We start from the raw sequence: 22,488 nt of genomic DNA, 5'->3' as shown, positions 1-22,488 counted from the left end.
CATCAGATCTGAGAGGCTTCTACCAAGAACCATGGTGGACTTAAGCAGACAGTTAAGCTCAACTTTTTTCTTCGGAAATGACTTCATGATTCAGGTTACAAGATGGCGTTGCGCTTCTGTACAACATGAATCTGGAAACAGTGCTGAGACTTTTATTTCAGGAGTGGCTAAGATGTGTAAGTACAGAGCTTCATGAGGGAAGAAGATTATTTGCTGTCCCGTCCTTTAGAGCCTAAGTTGGAATAGAATGGATAGTAAGACTGGATTTATTAGTACAAACCAAATCCAGTCACTGTCTTAAATTCTTTTGGTAAACTGCTGGCAGCTAATCATATAAAATATTGTGGAAAATAAATGCCTAGTTTGAAGCTTGAAAGTTTAAAAATTTATTCAAAGTGGGACGCCTGAGTGGCTCAATCTGTGTTAAGCCTTCTGCCCTTGATTTCGGCTCGTGTCATGGTCTCACGGTTCATGAGATGGCACCCTGCATAGGGCTCTTCTCTCTCTCCCTCTCTTTCTGCCTCTCTCTGTCTCTCTCTCTGTCTCTCTCTCTGTCTCTGTCTGTCTGTCTCAAGAAAATAAATAACATGAAAAACAATTTTTTTAATTTATTCAAAGGATTTTATTATATTGCTATAGTTTGACCAAAGTTGATCTGTTTTAAAACATGAAAAACGCTTCTGATTTATAGGGTGTTTTTCCTCCTCCCTAAAAAGAGCAAAGTCCTCAAATTAGCCAATGAGAAGTTGTGGGTGGATATCTGGGGGAATGGAAAAGCCAGGCAGGCATGTGTGGTGTGAATTTTTGTTCTCATATTCTTACCTAGGCTACCCGGGCCAGGACTTTGATTGGGCTGACTACCTCAAACAGTGTGGTGCCGAAGCTGCTCCCCAGAGGTGCTTCCCCCCGGTGAGAACCCTGGTCCCCTCGCTGCCACGCTCCGGGTCCGCTGGGGACTGCTGTGCTTCTCACGCTCATATGCTTCGTACTCAGTCCCCTCACTCAGCTCAAATAAGCATCTCATTGATTGTAATACAGTGGTGCAAGGAAAATTCATCGACTCAGGAAGTTAATGAATTTTTAAAGTTTATCAGGTTTTTTATTAGCTAAAATCATGAATTTTTTTAGTTCATAATTATTTTTGGTTTCTTAAGAATATGAAAAAGTGTTAATTAAGTGGAAAGAAATGGTTAAACTTATTTAAAAATACTTGCATGAAAATATTACATGCGTATGGTTTACAACGCTAAATAGCAGTAAAAAGCTCACAGCATAAAGCGGTAGGTCCCTGTCCCATCCCTCTCCGTGGTCTCCCTTCCGGGGAAGATTCGCTCCTATTGTTCTCACTGTTGTTCTGATGCTTATACTTAAATCATTTTCAAAATAGTATGCTGCCGTCTTATGAGTCATTGATTTTAGACATGTCTATGTTACGGTAAGTGAACACTTAGCTATTTTATATTACCTTTTTCCTTGGTCTTAACCCACCTCTTTCTTCCTATAATTTTTGGTCAAATCTGAATTGATTATTTACACTATGATATGTATTCAGGTATTATTCACAGCCAAGCACTGCAGTATTTTATGGTTTTCTCTTTTTTAGTTATCCTCAAGTTAATAATTGCCTTGTTTTTCATGGCTTAATTTTCTCCATTTCTATTGTAGTTCTTCCCACACCTTCCCAGTAGCTTCTCCTAAGTCGGTCACATCGGGAAATCTGTCATCCCCCCCCCCCAATTCTATGAAACTTACAGTTTATTTGAGGGGTGGAGGAAACATTAATTATATATGCAGAAATTCCCTTACCTGACTCTGTCATTGAAAGTCATCTAAATCAGGGAGTCATCTTTTGATGAAACAGTCTATTTTAACTTAAGATGTATAAATCTGCATTCATGTGCTAATCTTTTGGTAAGGCCTTCCCTTTGCATATGGGTTGTCATCTCGTGTTCCCTTGAGTCTTTTCCTGACATGTACCTAACATATATGCTGTACACACATGTGTATATATATCACATACACCCTAGGATTTTTAGTACAGTGAGAACTCTTGATACTTTGAAACAATATGAATGCACAGTTCTGAATTTTGTCATTACTGAATTTGTCATTACTTTTCCTTTCCCCTACCCCCCCCCCCCCAATCCTTTCACACTTGTCTTGCCCACCTGTTTTGGCAGCAGTTTCCTGGTTACTCCCACATGTTGTTCTCAGTAGCGGCTGTAGTTATATGTGGGTGTGTGGTGGAGGACGGCAGCTGTCTCACCAGTAGGAACCCAGGAGCACCAAGAAAAGGCTCTGCAACCAACCACTTCTGCTGGCGTCTCAGGTTCTGCCATTAGCACAGGTTGCTTTGGCTCCCTCCACCTCAGGAGTGGGCCCTGACCGAGAGGAGAGAGGACTGTGAAGAATGCAAGCATTTGTGCCTGGGTCCTAGTTCCATGTTTAGAGCCAGATGCTCGCATTGCCACCCTGTAGCCTTTCCCAGAAGTCTCTTTGGTCCAACTAGACCTGTGTATATTTTTGCTGTTTAAAGTTATTTCTTTGTATTTTAGGACAGAAGGGTTAAAATGCAAGATGTTCCCTAGGCATGTTCTCTTTTCCTCATGTCCATGACCACTTAGATACCCTGATGTAGGAACTTTGTCATTTCTTTTTTTTTTTTTTTTTTAATTTTGTTTTAATGTTTGTTTATTTTTGAGAGAGAGAGAGGGAGACACAGAATCCAAAGTAGGCTCCAGGTTCTGAGCTGCCAGCACAGAGCCCAACATGGGGCTCAAACTCATGAACTCTGAGATCATGACCTGAGCCGAAGTCAGACGCTTAACTGACTGAGCCACCCAGGGGCCCTGGAACTTTGTCATTTCTAAGATTTTTCTGAGAGACATCCTTCTTAGCAACCTCCGTTCTCTCTTTCTTTTTTTAAAAAAAAATTTTTTTTTTAACGTTTATTTATTTTTGAGACAGAGAGAGAGAGAGACAGAACATGAACAGGGGAGGGGCAGAGAGAGAGGGAGACACTGAATCGGAAGCAGGCTCCAGGCTCTGAGCATTCAGCCCAGAGCCCGACGCGGGACTCGAACTCACGGACCGCGAGATCATGACCTGAGCTGAAGTCGGACGCCTAACCGACTGAGCCACCCAGGCGCCCCCATTCTCTCTTTCTTTAGACAGGTTGCTCACTAGACTTGCCATAAAATTTTAATCCTGGGAACTGTCCTTCAGTGCCACCCAGGGATTTGTCTTTCCCCTTTCTTAAGATTTGAGATTCCTGTTTTCTACATCTAATGGTCTCCTTCCTCTTTCTTGGTTTATTCCCTTGTTTTGATGGAGCCCATCTCCTAGTAGCTTCCTGAAAAGGAATGCAAGAGAGGTAAATTGTAATAGACTTTGCATGTTTGAAAAGGTCTTCGTTCTATTAACTTGACTGATAGTTTGGCTCAATGTGGAATTTTAGGTTAGAAGTTACTTTACCTGAGAATTTTGAAAACATCATTTAGTTGTTTTCTACCTTCCAACGTAGCAGTTGAGAAGTTGACATCTATCTTTATTCTTGATCTTTTATAGATGACCTGCCTTTTACTCCTCCCTGAGGGGTTATAGATTCTCTTTGTCACCATGTTTCATAGCTAAGCCATGGCATGGCCTGTCTTCATTCACTTGCTGGGTTCTCAGCACATTCTCTGTAGACACTTGTTCCTCTGTGCTGGGAAGTTCTCTTGAATCTCTTCTTTGATTTCCTTCCTTTCATTTTCTTTCTCCTCTTTTTCTGGAATTTCTTTTATTTGTATGTTGGCCCTCTGGATCAGACCTCTACTTTTCTTACCTTTTTCTCCTGTTTTCTGTTTCTTAAGTCTTTTTGCTTTGCTTGATGAAAGATTTCCTAGACTTTATTTCAGTCCTTCTTTAGAGTTTTTAATTTTTAATATCACATTTTTTAATTTTCCAGAACTATTTCTGTTCTCTGAATATTTATTTTTAGCAGTGTACTATTCTTGTTTTAAGGATGTGATAGTTTTTCTTATCACTCAGAGGATGTTAATTACCCCTGCCTTTTGAGAAATTTTCTTCTTGCATAAGAAGTTTTCTCCATGTTGCTTGTTTTGTCTATTTTGGTCCCTAGCTTTCATATTTTTAGATGTCTGATAATGCTTGGTGGTTTGCTCCTATTTGAGAATGGGGGACTAAAAACAGATAAAGCTGATTGGAAGTTCTGAGCATGTTGGTGGGGATTGTCAACCCTAAAGTTCTCTTTAGGGTGGGGTCTGGCTGGCCATCTGTTGGAGACTCCTAACATATCTTCATGTGTTTCTTCCCGGGCTTGTCATATTACCATAAGAAGTCTTTTCCAATCCCTGCCTGGAGGGTAGAGGCGAGGGCTGGACCTCTCAGCATCCCACGTGCAAACCCCTGTTTTGGGCGCTGCATACATGCCCTCAGTGGTTCCTGTGTCCTTCTGCCCTGGAGTCTTGTGTCCTATCCTCTCTGAAAAATAAATCTCATCTCATATACAGGAAGAAATGGGATAGTTTCCCTGGGGTGTGGAGACATGACCTAAGTGCTTCTTAAATGTTTTCAACAAATTAGTTCTAGATACTGTTCTAAATTTTAGCTTATAAAACGTTGCTGTTGTCTCCTGTTACATCCATACTAGTAGGTTTATGTAAAAAAACAAAACAAAACAAAAACCCCACTTTAGTTTTAGTGCTGTCAGAAGGAAGAGAGAATAATCAAATACGGAAGTTCAGTTCTCCGTTTTGACCCAGAAGCTGCAAATTTTAAAAACACATATTTTCCTTCTGTTCATAAGTGTCATTTATCCTGACTGACTTTCATGATATACAAGGAAGTAGGAACCAGGCAGCTTATCTATCGTGTGTTAGAGCCCTTTGTGGGAGGGAAGCGAACCAGCCATGGGTGAGAGCCAGTTGGTTCAGGGCACAGAGCCTTAGGTACTTTATTTATTAAAAACTCATAATAACCCAGTGAGGTAATGTTCTCAAGGTCATCTGACAGATGACAAAACTCAGGCAAAAAGAGGTTCCACAGCTTGAGTGAGGTCACACAGGTAGCAGTAATATGGGTATACCTGACCTTAAAGACCATACTGCTTATAACACCAAGAGAGATTATATATATGTATTATATATATTAATATAATTATTATATATATTATATATCTATTCTATATATTATATATATAATATATATTATAATTATATTAATATAAATATTACTTGGAATAATAAATCTCTCGGGTCAGCACGAGTTAATACTGAGTATGTGTTTGGATTTGATTCATATATTTTCTAGTCAATTACTGAGCATGAATTTAAGGAGAATATGAAGCTTGAGGCAGTGAACCCTCTTCTCCCCGAAGAAGTGTGTGTTGCCACCATTACTGCAGTGAGAGGCTCCTACGTATGGCTCCAGCTGGAGGGTAAGTGCCACACTCCTGAGAAGCCTTCCTGTGGCCCACTCTTCTGAGCCTTCCTGTTTACCCCTGTGATGTGACTTGTTAGACTTAGTCAATTAGCTAAATAGGGGCCTTGCTCAGAGACTTGTAATTTGTTGTTCTGGTTTTTTTTTAATTTTTCTTTAACATTTATTCATTTTTGAGAGTGAGAGAGACAGAGCATGAGTGGGGGAGGGGCAGAGAGAGAGGAAGACACAGAATCTGAAGCAGGCTCCAGGCTCTGACGTGGGGCTCGAACTCATGGACTGCAAGATCATGACCTGAGCTGAAGTCGGACGCTTAACTCGGATGCTGAAGTCGGACTGAGCCACCCAGGCGCCCCAGAGACTTGTAATTTGTAATGCAAGATTCTTAGCCAAAAACTTGAGTTTCAAGTCCTTGAGTTTCAAATTTTAGGAAATGAATGTAAATAAAAAGCCTTCACTGCAGAGTCCTGTTTTCTTGAAGGGAAAGTATAAGGCAAGTGGCTATGTTTTAATGTCACCAGAATATATGAGCATGAGCATTCACACGTAGCTTATTTAAGAGATAATATTTTGTTTGCCCTAACCAATAGAACCAAAGTGTATATAAAATAGAAAAGACATACTGAAAGTAATATTCAGTGATTGAGGGGCGCCTGGGTGGCGCAGTCGGTTAAGCGTCCGGCTTCAGCCAGGTCACGATCTCGTGGTCCGTGAGTTCAAGCCCCGCGTCGGTCTCTGGGCTGATGGCTCAGAGCCTGGAGCCTGTTTCCGATTCTGTGTCTCCCTCTCTCTCTGCCCCTCCCCCTTTCATGCTCTGTCTCTCTCTGTCCCAAAAATAAATAAACGTTGAAAAAAAAAATTAAAAAAAAAATATTCAGTGATTGAATGGGTTTGTGGCTGGAGAGCGTTACGTGAGCACTCAGCTGCAATTACTGAATGTGGCCTGGGTTTCTTTTTTTGTTCGGCTACCAAACAGTCAGACTTGGTACCTACTGTTTCCAGTTTGTAGACTTGATATTTAATGCAGATGTCAAGGATGGTGTTGAGTACAGACTTCTTTGTAACCCCTGCTGGGCAGCCTCACTTCCTGATTGGCACCCACAGTCTATGAGTACCAGAACCAATGTTCTTAGTGTGTGGAGCTGCCCCTGCTGCCTTTTGTTTCCCAGTTATTGCGTGGAACTGACTGTATTTGTCAGTCAGCCGAGTGTTTCTACTGTTAGTTCCAGTTGCCTATTTGCTGTTCCGTAACTAGGGGTCATTCTGTGTATTTGCTCCCCACTTTCATTTTTATACAGTTATGCGTAGAGGATGGTTTACCCTTTTTTCTTAATGTTTGTTACACATGAACAAGTATGACTTCTGTGTAAAAGGAACTTATCGAAAGACTTTGTGTCTGCATTATTGCAACAGTAGAACATTGTCCAGGAAGTACTTTACGAAGAAGGCTATTTAATGGTCTAAAAAAATTTTTTTAATCTAAACAGGTTCTCAGAAGCCCATACCTGAATGTATTGTGAGTGTGGAATCCATGGATATATTTCCTTTGGGCTGGTGTGAAACCAATGGCCATCCCCTCAGCGCCCCTCGCCGAGCACGAGGTAGTGGTCTGTTTCTGGGCCAGGGGGTTGATTGTTAAATAATCTGTCGTGTGGCTGCCATCAATTAGGATGAATGTGGACATTTCAGAGAAAAGCAGAGTGGTGTTCTGATTGTTTATTCCTACATAGGGAAATCACTTATTGCAACCTGCCTGGATTGCCTGAACAGTTTCTGTGGGTCAGGAATGTGGGCACAACGTAGCTGGGTGCTTTGGATCCAGCCCCCTTATGAGCCTGCAGTCAGGGTATCAGCCAGGACCCCAGTCATCTTAGGGCTCAAGGCAGGGAGGCTCTGCCGCCAAGTGTACTCAGATGGTTGTTAACAAGACTTACTTCCTTGTGGCTTTTGGACTGAGGGCCTCAGGTCCTCGATGGCTGTTGGTGGGAGTCTTCCCTCAGTTTCTTGCCATGTGGACCTCTTCGTCGGGGAGCCCGCAGCAGAGCAGTTGGCTTCCTTCAGAACCAGCCAGGGAACAGAGCAAGGCTGAGGAAGGTAGAAGCCAGGGTGTTTTTGTAACCTAATCTTAAAAGTGACATCCCATCCCATAAAGTTTGTTTATTTTTGAGAGCGAGTGAGCGCGCCCAAGCAGGGAAGGGGCAGAGAGAAAGGGAGACAGAATCCCAAGCAGACTCTGCACTCTCGATACAGAACCCTCCGCGGGGCTCAAACCCACGAACCGCGAGATCACGACCTGAGCCGAAATCAAGAGTCAGACACTTAACTGACTGAGCCACCCAGGCACCCACCACCCTTTTAAAAACAGCTCTATTGGGAGAGCATTTACATAACATAAAATTTGATCCTGTTATTTAGTGGTTTTTAGTACGCTCATGGAGTTGTACAACTGTCACCGCAGTAAATTTGACAATATTTTCATCATCTCAGAAAGAAACCCTATACCCCTTGGCAGTCACCTCTTTGTCCCCCCAGCCCTAGGTAGCTACTTCTCTACTGTTTTCTTCTATATAGATTTGCCTGTTCTGGACATTTCCTGTGGAACCAAATGATGTATGATCTTTTATGACTGGTTTCCTTTGCTCAGCATGATGTTTTCAGAGTTCATCCATGTGGCAGTGTGTTCTCAGTACTGCGTTCCTTCTTAGGTTTTAATACTGTTCCATGGTAGTGATATGCCGCATTTTCTTTATCCAGGCATCGGTCAGTGGCCATTTGGGTTGTTTTCCCTTCCTAAGTCATTATGAAAAATGCACCTGTGAACATTTGTGTACAGGTTTTTATGTGGACACATGTTTTCATTTCTCGAGTATAACTCTGTGTTTAACACTCTGAGGAACTGTTAGACTGTTTGCTGAAGTGGCTGCACCATCTTATATCCCCACCAACAGTGTACGGGGATTCTCCTTTCTTCGCACTACCCCAACCCTTGTTACTTTCTGAGTTTTTTATTTGTGTTTTATAATAGCCATGCTGGTAGATGTAGGGTGGTATCTTACTGTGATCTTGAGTTGTACTTCCCTGATCATCAGCAATGTTGAGTATCTTTTCATGTGCTTATCGGACATTGGTATATCTTCTTCGGAGGAATGTCTGTTCAAGTCTTTTGCCCATTTTTTAATTGTTTTTTGTTGTTGTTGTGTTGTTGCTGAGTTGTAGGATTTTGTTACATATTCTAGATATTAATACCTTCATTATCAGATATGTGACTTGCAAATATTTTCTCCCCATTCTATGGGTTGCCTTTTCTCTCTCTCTCTTGACGCACAAGAGTTTTAACTCTTAATGTAGTCCAATTTATTTTTTCTTTTGTCACCTGTGCTTTTGGTGTCATATCTAGAAAATCATTGCCAAATCTGATGTCATGAAAGATTTTCCCTATGTTGTCTTCTAAGAGTTTTATAGTTTTAGCCTTTATGTTTAGGTCTTTGATCCATTTTGAGTTAATTTTTGTATATGGTGTAAGGTAAGAGTCCAACTTCATTACTGTGGGTAGTCAGTTTTCCCAGCACTATTTGTTGGAAAGGCTGTACTTGTCCCATTGAATGGTCCTGGCATCCTTGCTGAAATCAGTTTTTCTTTTGAATACCTTTTCCTGTGTAGAAAATATTCATAGGAGTCAACTGACTTGTGAGCCTTGAAAATATTATTTTTGGTCTTTGTGTAAAGACTCTTTGTACCCAGAAAATGTGCCTCAGTCTAGATATTCAGACATATCAGCACTTAATTCATAGTACTTACTAGTTAAATATACACAATGACCAGGTTTTTAAATGTGCTAATGTTAGCTTAATACATATAGAAACTGTTCTTTTGTCTGTTTGTTTTTCTTGACATTTATAGTTTTGTTTTCTTCTTACAGTCCAGAAACAGAGGAAAATTGCAGTGGTTCAACCAGAAAAACAGTAAGTAATAGAATAGTATAAACAGTATGTTTAAATAATTGACATTTGAAAATTAGAATATCTAGAAAAAGAAATCACTATTTCAGAGAGTATATCTCATGTGTTATTTTCTCAGGTGGAAGTATAATTCTTTAATTCAGCTTCTGTTAGGTTACATATTTTTCCTTACAGCATATATGTTCTCTAAAATGGCATTGTATACAAAAGGGTAAAATGCCTTCTCAAGATGTTCCCCCCGTTGGGTCTTCTTTGGCTTTTAAAGCCTGAAGGCATTTGAATAAGAGAGGAAATAGAATCTCTGTGCTGTTATTTGTTATGGAAGAACAGAAATTATAAATTAGGATATGACTTGTCACAGTGAAAAAAACCTTGAGGTGGAAGACAGCAGCCCTATAAGAAAAGTGCACTCAAAGGGGTGACTTGGTGTCCCATTGGGGAACCCTTTGTAGCATACCTTCATACACAGCTTTTGGGAGGCATTTATTTAATTAGTGGTGCCTTAAAAATACACATACATGCGTGTTTCCAGATGCTGGGTTTTCAAGTCTATATTAGTTTGCTCAAGCTGCCATAACAGAATACCATGGACTGGATGGCTCAAACAACAGAAATTTATTTTCTCCCAGTTGTGCAGGCTGGGAAGTCCGAGATCAAAGTGCCAGCCTGATTCCATTCCTGGCTTGGCTCTCCCTACAGACTGCCAGCTTCCCATGCATCCTCACATGGTGGCACCAGCTGGAAGGGAGAGCCAGCCCTCCTAGATCAGAGTCCTGCCTTTATTTACCTCATAAGCGTTCTATCTCCAAACACAGTCACAGTGGGGCTAAGAGACACAACAAGTGAATTTTAAGGGGACACAATTCAATCTATAGCAGATTCTCTGTAAGTTATGGCTATTTCTGTGGCGGTGTGAGTAATAAAACGGACAGCAGAAGTGGAGAGAAAGGCCACAGACTTCAGTCCCAGGCAGAGAAGTGAGATAGCAGTGTCAAAAATCCAGCCCCGGACTTCTCCTTGACTTAGTTGCCAAGACGGATCCAGAGTTTTAGTCAGAAAGTATTCCCCAAAAGATAAATCAGCCTTTTTCATTGATTGGTGCATATAGAATAATTCTCTGATTTGTAAAACATAATTTGTCTTTAATTTTGAAACTAATAAAAGAAGAAAACAGACCCTTGTAAGAAATGTGTTTGTTCTTTGACTATTGAAAAAAATGAACAATTTACTTATGGTTTGAGAATTCCAGAAGGAATTCTATAATTTGTTGTTCACATGAATGAAAAAAAGTTGATTTAAATATGAAGTATTACAGCACTGTCTGCAGACTGTCTGTTGGCTCATTAAACCATGTACATAGTTTTAAAAACAATTGTTAAAAAAAAAAATATGAGCAGGGAAGCACCTTCTGTTACACATTTTGCAATCTGCCACATTTGCTTTCTTCTTAGATTTTAAGGAAACTAACCCTCAAACTTTACTGACCGTAAGGATTATCTCACTATTTTGTTGTGTTATCTTGACTCAGAATACCATCCTCCAGGACTGTCCATGAGGGCCTGAAGAATCAGGAGCTGAACTCCACAGACTCAGGTATAAGTGTATGCAGTCTTATGGAAAGGTGGACCTTTATTTTCTTTTAATGGGCTATATCTTAAACAATACATTTGATTTATAGGATGTAGCTTCATACTTTTTTTTTTTAAGATTTTAATTAATTTATTTCTTAATTTTATTTATTTTGAGAGAGAGAGCAAGCACGAGCAGGGGAGAGGCAGAGAGAGAGAATCCCAAGCAGGCTCCATGCTCCACACTGAGCCCGACTCGGGGCTCGATCTCACCACTGTGAGATCATGACCTGAGCTGAAATCAAGAGTAAGCGCTTGACCAACTGAGCCACTCAGGCACCCCAAGGTTTTATTTTTAAGTAATTGCTACACCCAACCTGGTGCTTGAACTCACAACCCTGCGATCAAGAGTTGCATGCTTTACTGACTGAGCCAGCTAGGTGCCCCCAAAATGTAGCTTCATAGAGGGGGCCCCTTTTTTTTTTTTAAGTTTATTTATTTATTTTGAGAGAGAGTGGGAGAGGGGCAGAGAGAGGGGATCACAGGCAGGCTCTGCACCGTCAGTGCAGAGCATGATGACCTCACAAACCGTGAGATCATGACCTGAGCCGAAGTCAGACACTTAACCGACTGAGGCACCCAGGCACCCCCATAGAGGGTTCTCTTTTTTTTATTTTATTTTTTTTGCTTGTTTATTTTTGAGAGAAAGAGTGCGAGTGGGGGAGGGGCAGAGAGAGACGGAGACAGAATCTGAAGCAGGCTCCAGGCTCTGAGCTGTCAGCACAGAGCCCCGATGGCGGTGCTTGAACCCACAAACTGTGAGATCACGACCTGAGCCAAAGTCAGACACTTAACCGACTGAACCATCCAGATGCCTCGAGGGTTCTCTTAATTGTGACTTTAAAGACTTATAATTGTCCAAGATGTATCTAGTTTAATAACTATCTCTGGGATGATATTTCTGTCCACTTATAACTATTCTCTGCTGATCACTTGGGTGCCAAGGTCGCTGGAGGTCAATATTCTCGTTCCTGAGTTTAGATAAAGAACCAGAGGCTTTCCAGGCAGTGCACTTTCTTTTTTTTTTTTTTTTTTTTTTTTTAATTTTTTTTTTAATGTTTATTTATTTTTGAGACAGAGGGAGACAGAGCATGAGCAGGGAAGGGGCAGAGAGAGAGGGAGACACGGAACGTGAAGCAGGCTCCAGGCTCTGAGCTGTCATCACAGAGCCCGACGCGGGGCTCGAACTCACGAACTGCGCGATCGTGACCTGAGCCGAAGTCGGACGCTTAACCGACCTGAGCCACCCAGGCGCCCCCAGGCAGTGCACTTTCTTAAGCTGTGTGGTTGGGAGGTGGATGTTTATTGTTCTTTAAACCTTTTTTGTGATACAGGTTGTGTGTATATATTTCACAATTAAAAAACAGCGCTGGAAAAACAGATTGTCCCAGAGGCAATGCCTGATAAATGAAACACGAATCATTGCTGGAGGCCAAAGCCTGTTGTCAGGGGGTCTCTCCTTGGAATTGTTCTTGGCTCCACCTTTGCTTGTTGTATGCTTCGCATCTTGGCTGTGTGTGTTCTAGCACAGATTATGCATTTGGATGGTATTTAGTAAATGCTTAGAAAAGAAATCAAAGCTCAGAGAGGCCACACAGCTTTATGAATATAGATGGGTCAAAAATACAACTTGGATCTTTCTTGGTTCAAAACACACACTTTTGTCTCTTCCACCCACTGCCTTCTCATTATGTCACTTACACATAAAAAAGTAATTAACTTTAGTATAATAACCAGTTTGCTATACTTGCTTACTTTTATTTTCTGATAGCTCCTTATGAGACTTTTCCCTGTTTTTTTTTTTTTTAATTTTTTTTATACTTATTTATTTTTGAGAGACAGAGAGAGACAGAGTACAAGTGGGGGAGGGACAGAGAGAGAAGGAGACACAGAATCCAAAGTAGGCTGCAGGCTCGGAGCTGTCAGCACAGACCCCGGGGCCGGGCTTGAACTCACAAACCGTGAGATCATAACCTGAGCTAAAGTCGGACGCTTAACCAGCTGAGCCACCTAGGCGCCCCGACTTTTCCCTGTGTTTAACAGGCCTGGTGATAGTGGCACTATTGTTTTATTCATAATACTGTTTTTGATTTTTTTTTTTTAATGTTTGTTTATTTTTGAAAGAGAGAGAGAGAGACAGAGCATGAGTGGGGGAGGGGCAGAGAGAGAGGGAGACACAGAATCCAAAGTAGGCTCCAGGCTCTGAGCTGTCCACACAGAGCCCCCAACATGGGGCTTGAACTTGTGACCCATGAGATCATGACCTGAGCTGAAGTCAGACGCTTAACCGACTGAGCCACCCAGGTACCCCGATTCATAATATTAAAGGGAAGGTATTTAATCTTTCCCTATTAAATAGGTGACTGGCATGTAATTGCTAAAGAAGTTCCTTTCTATTTCTGGTTTTCTAGGAACCTTGGTCATAAACACATGCTCACATTTACAAAATAATTTTTCCTTAGCATTGGATGATCGTATGATTTTTCTGTCTAAGCTTATTAATGTGGTGCATTTCAGTGGTAGATTTTTTTTCCTAATGTTGAATCATCCTTCTGTTGCTTGCTAGGGTAACTCTTACTTGACCATAATGGTATCTTTTGAGTACCCAGCAGAATAGCATTAGTGAATATCTTTTTAAAAATTACCCACTTTTTTATTGAGATAAAAGTGACATATAACATTATATTAGTTTTAGCAGTGCAACATAGTGATATGATATGATATTTACATATATTACAAAATGATCACCACAGAAAATCTAGTTAATACCTACCACCACATATTATACATTTTTTTTTCTTGTGGTGAGAACTTTTAAGATCTGCTGTCTTAGCAACATGCAAATGTACAATACATGGGATTATTACTACACTCACCATGCTGCACATTACATTCCCCAGGACTTACTTATATTTTATAACGGGAGGGTTGTACCTTTTGGCCACCTTCACCCATTTCGCCCACTCCCTGCCCCTGCTCTGGCAACCACCAGACTGTTCTCTGTATCTGTGAGTTATGGCTTTGTTGTTGTTGTTGTTTAGATCCCACATTCAAGTGACATCATATGATATTTGTCTTTTTCTGAATTATTTCACTTAGGGAGTGAACTCAGGGTCTGTTCACGGTGTCACAAATGGCAGGACTTCCTTTTTTTTGCATTTTTAATTATTCTGAGAGAGAGCGCACGTGCTTATGAGCGGGGAAGGGGTAGAGGGAGGGAGAGAATCTCAAGCAGGCTCCACACTGTCAGCATAGAGCCTGACATGGGGCTTGATCATGATCCGAGCCAAAATCAAGAGTTGGTTGCTTAACCGACTGAGCCACCCAGGTGTCCCAGGACTTCCTTTTTTTAAATGGCTGAATAATATTCCACTCTGTGTCCATTCATCTATCCACAGACACTTAGGTTGCTTCCATTGCCTTGACTGTGGTAAATAGTGCTGCACTGAACATGGCAGCAGTAGGTGCAGATGTCCTTTCAAGTTAGTATTTTTGTTTCTTTCAGTTAAATTCCAACCAAAGTGGAATTGCTGGATCATATGATAGTTCAATTTTTAACTTTTTGAGGAACCTCGATACACTTTTTCCTAGTGGCTGTACCAATTTACATTCTAATGGTGTACCAGTGTTCTCTTTTCTCCACCACCTTGTCAACACTTGTTATTTCTTTTCATTTTTTTAAGATTTTATTTTTAAGTGATTTCTATACCCTTTGTGGGGCTGGAACTTACAGCCCCAAGATCAAGCGTCGCATGCTCTACCAACTGAGCCAGCCTGGTGCCCCCACACTTTTTATTTGTCTTTTTGATAATAGCCATTCTAACAGCTATCTCTAATGAGGTAATATCTCATTGTGGTTTTGATTTGGTATCAAAAGGTAAGGTAACTCTTTAATTTTGATGCACTACTGGCTATTCTAATGCCTACTAAAATTCTAGGATTAAGACATTAATATTTCTCAAGTGACCTCAGCCATGTTCTTTTTGGTTTGTGTTTTGTCATTGTTCTGGTTACCTTGGAAACAGTCAGACTGGTATTTGCATGCAGGAGTTTCACTGGGCAGTACTTTTTGGGAACAGCTCCAGGGTGCAGGAAGGTAAAGGAAGCAGGATTGGGCAGAGGGAGAAGTTGAGTTGCAGTGCGGACGTAACAGAAGTTTCTTCCAGCCCGCGGGGGAGCCTTTTAGCTGGCGTGGCCACTTGGAGTTGTCCCTAATTGAGGGGTGGTGGCCACACCTTTGTACTCCCTCTTTGGTCAGTGGTTAGAAGTGGGCTGCTGCTCCCTGCCTACTCACATAGAGTGGGACTTTGGGCAGGGTGCTTCCTAGTGAGAGGGTAGGCAGAGGGTAATTCTGGGATGCCTTACAGCTGAAAGCCATAAGCTGCCAACACTGCCAGCAGCGGGGAGCGTACGGGCCTTAATCCTGAAGAGGGGGATGTGGGTGGCATAGTTCAGGTGGAGAAGGGGGCACAGACCTGCTGATCTCTGTGCCAAGACCGCACCTTAGTTCCGCAGGGAGCATTGTGTGCTTCAGGATCCCGTCAGCAGTGGGCAGTGCTCGTGTGCCCTTTCCCCACCGATGTCCATCAGCAGGGCTTCTCTCCGTTTTATGTGGAGAGGAAGATTCGCTAGTGTCTTTGAGTCTCTCCTATTTATTAGCGGAATTGACAACCATGATGAGGGAATAAAAAACCATTACATTGAAGTATAGCATTCACACAGAAAAATAGTTGAAGAGAGGGGTCTCTAGGCACACTTAGACCCCACGGTACTTAAAGAACTTAGAGATGTGTTCATAGTACACTTTCAGACCTCTGAGGAGTCCCAGACATGGGAGGGTATCCACCTCATGGAAAGGACATTGCCAACATGCTAGTTTGGTGGGTTTTAAGGGGACAAACTGTAGTTTTGGAAAAGATTCACTATCACTGTCTAGAACTTTTCCACAATAGATTATTGAATAGCTGATCATCAAGAATCACCATGGGTTCTTAAAGTCAGTCCTTCACTTCCTTTATTGATAGCCATGTGGGACTCTGGAACAGTGTTGAATTAACCCTGAAGGTAATCTGCAGATAATTCAGGTCGGTGCTTGATTTGGGCAGAGGGGATAAGCTCCGCGATGGAGCTGTCATAAGGATAAGGCATTTCAAGACGCACTCAAACAACCCTAAGCTTCAGAATATGTAATGGTAGATAAGCTTGTTCCCCTCCCCCCCCCCCCCCCCCAGTAACCCAATTTTGGAAAGACAGAGTGGAAAATGACCATTGTAAACATTCATTTCTCTTCACTCCCCAGTTATGATCAATGGAAAATACTGCTGTCCAAAGATATACTTCAACCACCGTTGCTTCTCAGGGCCATATCTGAACAAAGGAAGAATCGCTGAGCTGCCTCAATGTGTAGGACCTGGGAACTGTGTTCTAGTCCTCAGAGAGGTGAGATTCTTGCCTCGGGCTAGAGAACTTGGGGATTTCACAGCAGCCTCAGAGACTCGTGTACACAAGAGTCCGCCCTCCATAAATGTGGCAACTCTGGGGTTATTGGAAGCAGCTCACTCTTTTTATGTATTGTTCCACAAACCAGACACATCATTACTTTTGCTTCCGAGGGAATATCACCTAAGCATTTCTCCACATACAGCAGCAGGTTCACCTCTGCCAGCATAGACAGGTCTTTTGTCAGAGGCCACCTGAGCGCTGTGCAAGCATGAGCAGGGGCATCATCTGGGAGTCAGAGGCTGTGTGGCGCTCACGGGGACCATGAGACAGCTGCTTGCTGGCTGTACCTCCTGAGCTTCCCAGCCAGCCACCGCGCGCTGCGCACAACAGCTAAAAAGACTGTTGGGATTTTTAGTCCGTGGGATGGCAGGGCAGGGTCTGGGGAGGCCGAGCGTCTGTGTATACCATGACTGGCAAAGGATTTAGAAGCATATGCCAGAGTAGTTTTTAATTCATGGTGCCTATTTCTTCCTGACTATAATAATGTTTTGAAGGTCTAAGAGGGTGTGATCTCCTAAATGACATTCTGGGGGATAGCAAGATTCTAATGGTCTGCTTTTCTCATTCCCAACCCGTATTTCGGCTTTAAAAACGGAGCACAGGTCCTCACTTTACTTATCAATGCAGCCTATAAACCCAGTCGTGTCCTTCGGGAGCTGCAGCTAGACAAAGACTCCGTGTGGCATGGATGTGGGGAGGTCCTAAAAGCCAAGTGAGTAGACTTTTCTGCCCTTTATTCTTATTTGTCTTTAATGGGCCATAGAATTCCTTCTTTCATGAATAATGTTAGAGTAGTTATGTTCCCTCAGACAGTTCTTCAACTGTTTGTGGTGAAGGACCAGGTTTGTTTTCTTTTTTAAGTTTCTATCCTGTTGTAGGCCAGCACTGTTATAAAATACGGTAAAAATGAGGTGTAAGAAATAGGAAATTGAAAGGACATAGAACGCAAAAATAATTTGTTTTTAGATTTAAGAGCCATAAAATTACTTTTGCAAATTACTGTGAAAGTTTAAAAACATTTGCTCTTGTTTTATGACCTGGTCTTGCCATGCATGGATGGGGGACAGTTAGCAGGTCAACCTGGTCCATGACCACACTCTGAGGATCACTGCCCAAGGGTAAAGAAAGACTTCCTAGAAGTCACTTTGCTTTTAGTAGTTAGTGTAGAAGCACCTATGTGAAAACCTTAAACTGAGGAACTAGAAAACAAGAGTCTTATTTGCTACTATAAAAATTCAGTGCTTAGCTGTCATAGCTACTTAAGTGATAAATTTGATTTAAGTACAATATGCATAAACTCATATTCAGAATCCTCAGACTATAAAGGGCATAGACTCTTCTGAAAAGCAAAGATATTTTTCAGGTCTTTGAATGCACTTGATTTTTTTCTGGGTAATCACTAGCCCAGTAAACTTTGTGTTTGGCATCTTCCACGGCAGATACAAAGGAAAGAGTTACCGGGCTACTGTTGAGGTAGTGAAGACAGCGGACCGGGTGACCGAGTTCTGCCGGCAAACCTGCATCAAACTGGAGTGCTGTCCTAATCTCTTCGGCCCACGGATGGTTCTGGACAAGTGTTCTGAGAACTGCTCTGTGCTTACAAAGACCAAATATAGTGAGTCAGGTTTTTCAAACTTGTTAACTATAACAGCTGGCCATACTTTATATCTTGGAAAGTTTTTATTTTGCAGACCTTCACCTATAGCAGAGGTATGCAAACTGTTTCTGTAAAGGGCCAGATAATGAATATTTTAGGCTGTTGGTCAGATGATCTCTATTGCATATTCTTCTCAGTTTTATTTTTACTTTTTAAAAAACACTTTTAAAGATGGGAAAGCCATTTTTAGCTCGAGGCCACAAACCAGATTTGGCCCACAAGCCCAAGTTTGCTAACTTTCACATACAGTATGTATATAAATTAGCTGTTGCATTGAATAGGGTATGTAATTCATTCATACAGTGTGCAAGTATTTATTATGTGTCTACTGTGTGCCACCACTGTTCTAGCACTGAGATTGGGATGCTACAGTAAAGAAAAAGAAAATTCCTGTCCTCATTGAGTTTACATTTTAATGTGGGAGATAGATAATAAACAAGTGAACAAATAGAGATAGGTACCGTGGAGAAAAGCGAAGCAACTTAAGCGAAGTAGGGGTGTGAGGAAGGCTAGGGTGGGTTGCTGTTCACAGATGGCTAGCGAGGTCTTCATGCAAGGTGTCAAGCCAAAGGAAGCAAGAGAGCCAGCTATGTAGACCTCAGGGTGAGAGTGCTCCGGGCAGGGGGCAGCCGGAGCGCGCCTCGCGTCTGCCGGGAGCAGCACAGAAGCTTGGGTGGTTGGGAGGCATCAATAACAGGAGAGGAGGTGGCTGCGGGCCTCACTCAGAACTGTCAAAACAACACCTGTTCCCTCTCATTGCTTATCTTCTCCCATGTGAAACTGCACCCAAAAAAAAAAAAAAAAAAAAGTCATACAAGATGAAATTTCCAATTTGGAGCCTTATCACGGCATTGTTGCCCAAAGACAAAATTCTGATCCTACCCTTCCTTAAATTTTACAAGCCCTGATGTCACTTGGGAGACTTAATACAGAGGAAGATTTTACCTTGTTAAATTTGAAGATTTCTTTTAGGGACCTCTAATCCTGTGCCTCTTAAGCTTTATCATGCATGCAGATCAGGGGAGGATCTTGTTAAAATGAAAGTTCTGATTCATCAGGTCTGTGGGTATCTGGGATCTAAATGTGTCTGCTTTTCCAGCGAGCTCCGAGACACTGTGTTTGATGCTGCTGAGCTGAGGTCATTTAGCATGATGAGCTTGCTAATCAATGTTTGAATCACAAAGTCATATAGGAGCCTAACTTTGTCGTTTCTATTTATAATTGTTGGACTAAAAAGCAGGGATTGTCTTAGCTTATTATTGTGTCAAATTCAGCACTAAGTTTAGCATATTGCAGGTATTAGTATCTAAGTGAAATATATCTGTTCTCTAAATACATGCATGTCACTTTGAGCTTATGGAAGATATGTGGATTTTATTATGCTTTTTGTCTAAATTTATTTTTCGTAATGATATAAGCCTAGACTTTGGAGAGAGTGTTTATAATTTTTCCCAGTTAGTAATTTGAGTGATACCAAATGGATTTATATACTTTAGAATTCATTTTTTACAAAAAATTACATTCTATTTTGTTACTACTTTAATAGGTAACATATATATTTAAAATTAGAATATATATGGTTCATTTTTGGAATTGTCTTTGTATTCTAAAATTTATATGAAAATGCACAGGATCTAGAATAGCCAAAACAATCCTGAAAAAGAAGAATAAAGTTGGAGAACTTACTCTGACTTCAAGTTTTACCATAAAGGTTTAGTTATCAGTAGTGGGGTATTGATTAAATAGTTACACACAGTGATGGGACAGAACAGAGAGCCCACAAATAGACCCAAGTTTATGTGGTTACATGATTTTCAGCAAAGATGAAAAACGTAACAGGGAAGGGAAATTCTCTCAACAAATGGTACTGGTACAATTAGATTTCCAAATCAAAAAAACAAGAACAAAACTCCTTGGCCCCTACCTCACTGTATATGAAAATTAATTCAAGGTGTATCACAGACCTAATGTAAAAAGCTAAAACTATAAAGTTTTTAGAAGAAAATAAGATCGCCTCAAGATCCTGGGGTAAGGAGAGATTTCTTAGAGAGGATGCACTAACATAAAGGAAGAAATCACCAAAATTAAAAACTTCTCAGAGAATTCCTCTCCAGAATAGAGCAAATACTCCCACAACTCAGTAGTAAGAGAAGTGTGGCAGCAACAGAAAGCTGGTGGTTGTACGACATTGTGAATAAGCTAAATACCACCAATTGTGCATTTGAACATAGGTTAATTGTATGCGACTTTTACCTCAATTTTTTAAAAATTAAAAAGAAAATGTTCTGGAATTGAATAGTGGTGATTGTCACACAACATACTGAAGATACTAAAAATCACTGAATATGTACACTTTAAAATGATGGATTTTATATCGTGAATTATATCTCAATAAAAAAGAAGCAAAAACAGAAAACCATTCTAAAAATGAATAAAAGGCTTGTATAGGCACTTCACAAAAAAGATACACACATGGCCAATAAGCACATGAAAACATGCCAATACCATTTGTCCGGGGAGATGCAGATCTAATCTATGATGAGAAATTACTGCACATCCACTAGATTGGCTAAAATGAAAAAGATTTGACAGTCCTTCAAGTTGGCAGAGGTGTAGAGCAACTCATACATTGCTGGTTGGGATGTCAAATTATGCAACCCTTTTAGAAAACTGGCAGTTCCATACATCTATGGTATGGTCCAGCAGTTTTACTCCAGGAAAGTGAAAACATGCCCACCAAAAGCCTGTACAAGAATGTTCATTGCCACATAATAACAGCCAAAACCTGGGAACAGCCAAGATGCCTGTCAACAGGAGAATAGTTAAACTAGTATAGTCTATACAATGGAATGCTGTTCATCAGTAGAAGAGAATGAGCTATTTATACGTACTGCAGCATAGGTGAAACTCAGGAACATTATGCTGAGTGAAAGAAACCTTGTCCCAAAAGTATCTACTGAATGGTTCCATAGATGAGGCAAAACTAATCTATACCAACAGAAATTAGAATACAGTTGTGGTTCTTCTGGTGAGGGGGACTGACTGGAAAGGGACCCTGGGGACTTCCTAGGTTGATGGAGACATTCTGTATCTTCATAGGGGGAAGGTTAATTCAGGTTTATGCATTTGTTAGTACTAATTATACTGTACATTTAAGATCTGGACAGATGAGATTACTCCACAGGATGGAGTTTAACCTTAATCAAATACACTGTACCTGTTTTCTGCTGTGCTAGTAGAATCTCTTGCAGTGCGAGGTGTACAGAAGTCATGAAGTTGTCTCATTTTTCTTTGTCATTCACATTTAGCACACTATTATGGAAAGAAGAAAAATAAAAGAATCGGAAGGCCACCTGGTGGGCATAGTAACTTAGCATGTGCCCTGAAAAAAGCCAGTAAGAGAAGGAAGAGACGGAAAAATGTTTTTGTCCATAAGAAGAAACGCTCCTCTGCATCTGTTGATAACACCCCAGCGGGCTCGCCCCAGGTATGAGATCTGTGAGGTACCGTCTTGTCTAGAAGCCGAGATTTACCGCTCTGTAGTCCAGACACAGGAGGAACACCTGCAGGCCTCTCTAACTCAGATCCCTGCTCAATAGAAGGTGGTTTTGTGACCTGAGAGCTGGTTTGTCTTGAATTTCAGTGAGACTTTTCTCTCCATTTCCTCTAGGGAAGTGGAGGTGAAGATGAGGATGATCCAGATGAAGGAGATGATGATTCCCTAAGTGAGGGCAGTACATCTGAGCAACAGGACGAGCTACAGGAAGAGTCAGAAACGTCCGAAAAAAAGTCATGCTCTTCCTCTCCCACCCAAAGCGAGATATCTACATCGCTGCCTCCAGACAGACAACGGAGAAAAAGGGAGCTTCGCACTTTTTCATTTTCTGATGATGAGAATAAACCTCCTTCACCAAAGGTACCATTTTTAAAATGCACTGTCATTTTTTTCTCTCTCTAGACTTGCCCTCTGAGAAATGATTGTTAATGATGTTATTCCATTTATTTCAGTGGCTGCTTATTTTAAGTCAAAAAAAAAACAAAAAAAGTTTCATTGCTAATTTATCTGTAGTAGCCTGTCATTTAGTTTAGGGAAAACTGCCCTTTTTTTTTTTTTTTTTTTTTTTAATAATATATATGGTCCTGTAGAAATAAGTTATTTATCCTTTTGATTCTTATTAAACTATTTTGTTTGGTGTATTTAACATACACATATATGCATATTATATAACATACACACTATAAGAATGGCAGTTAAGTTATTGTTTTAAAACTGGGTTGTAGGGGCGCCTCGGTGGCGCAG

The 22,488-nt window shown here is 41.0% G+C and overlaps 1 protein-coding gene across 13 annotated transcripts in view; it reads left to right on the top strand.

Moving 5' to 3' along the window:
* The window catches only part of SFMBT1 (Scm like with four mbt domains 1), a 131,548-nt gene that overhangs the window by 106,509 nt on the left and 2,551 nt on the right, over positions 1-22,488 (top strand). For 9 of the 13 annotated variants that reach the window (XM_045493162.1, XM_045493160.1, XM_045493159.1 and 6 more), the window contains 10 exons: positions 827-909; positions 5,314-5,440; positions 6,930-7,043; positions 9,362-9,404; positions 10,924-10,994; positions 16,329-16,468; positions 17,134-17,243; positions 17,971-18,146; positions 21,497-21,675; positions 21,859-22,104. In XM_045493162.1, the coding sequence (XP_045349118.1) occupies positions 827-909; positions 5,314-5,440; positions 6,930-7,043; positions 9,362-9,404; positions 10,924-10,994; positions 16,329-16,468; positions 17,134-17,243; positions 17,971-18,146; positions 21,497-21,675; positions 21,859-22,104 (1,289 nt within the window). The remainder of the gene's footprint in view (positions 1-826; positions 910-5,313; positions 5,441-6,929; positions 7,044-9,361; positions 9,405-10,923; positions 10,995-16,328; positions 16,469-17,133; positions 17,244-17,970; positions 18,147-21,496; positions 21,676-21,858; positions 22,105-22,488) is intronic. The other 4 variants (XM_045493172.1, XM_045493170.1, XM_045493169.1 and 1 more) reach the window with 1 other exon arrangement.

The sequence above is a fragment of the Leopardus geoffroyi genome, chromosome A2, assembly GCF_018350155.1.
Source record: "Leopardus geoffroyi isolate Oge1 chromosome A2, O.geoffroyi_Oge1_pat1.0, whole genome shotgun sequence".
Lineage (NCBI taxonomy): Eukaryota > Metazoa > Chordata > Mammalia > Carnivora > Felidae > Leopardus > Leopardus geoffroyi.
This window is presented reverse-complemented; position numbering and strand designations above follow the sequence as displayed.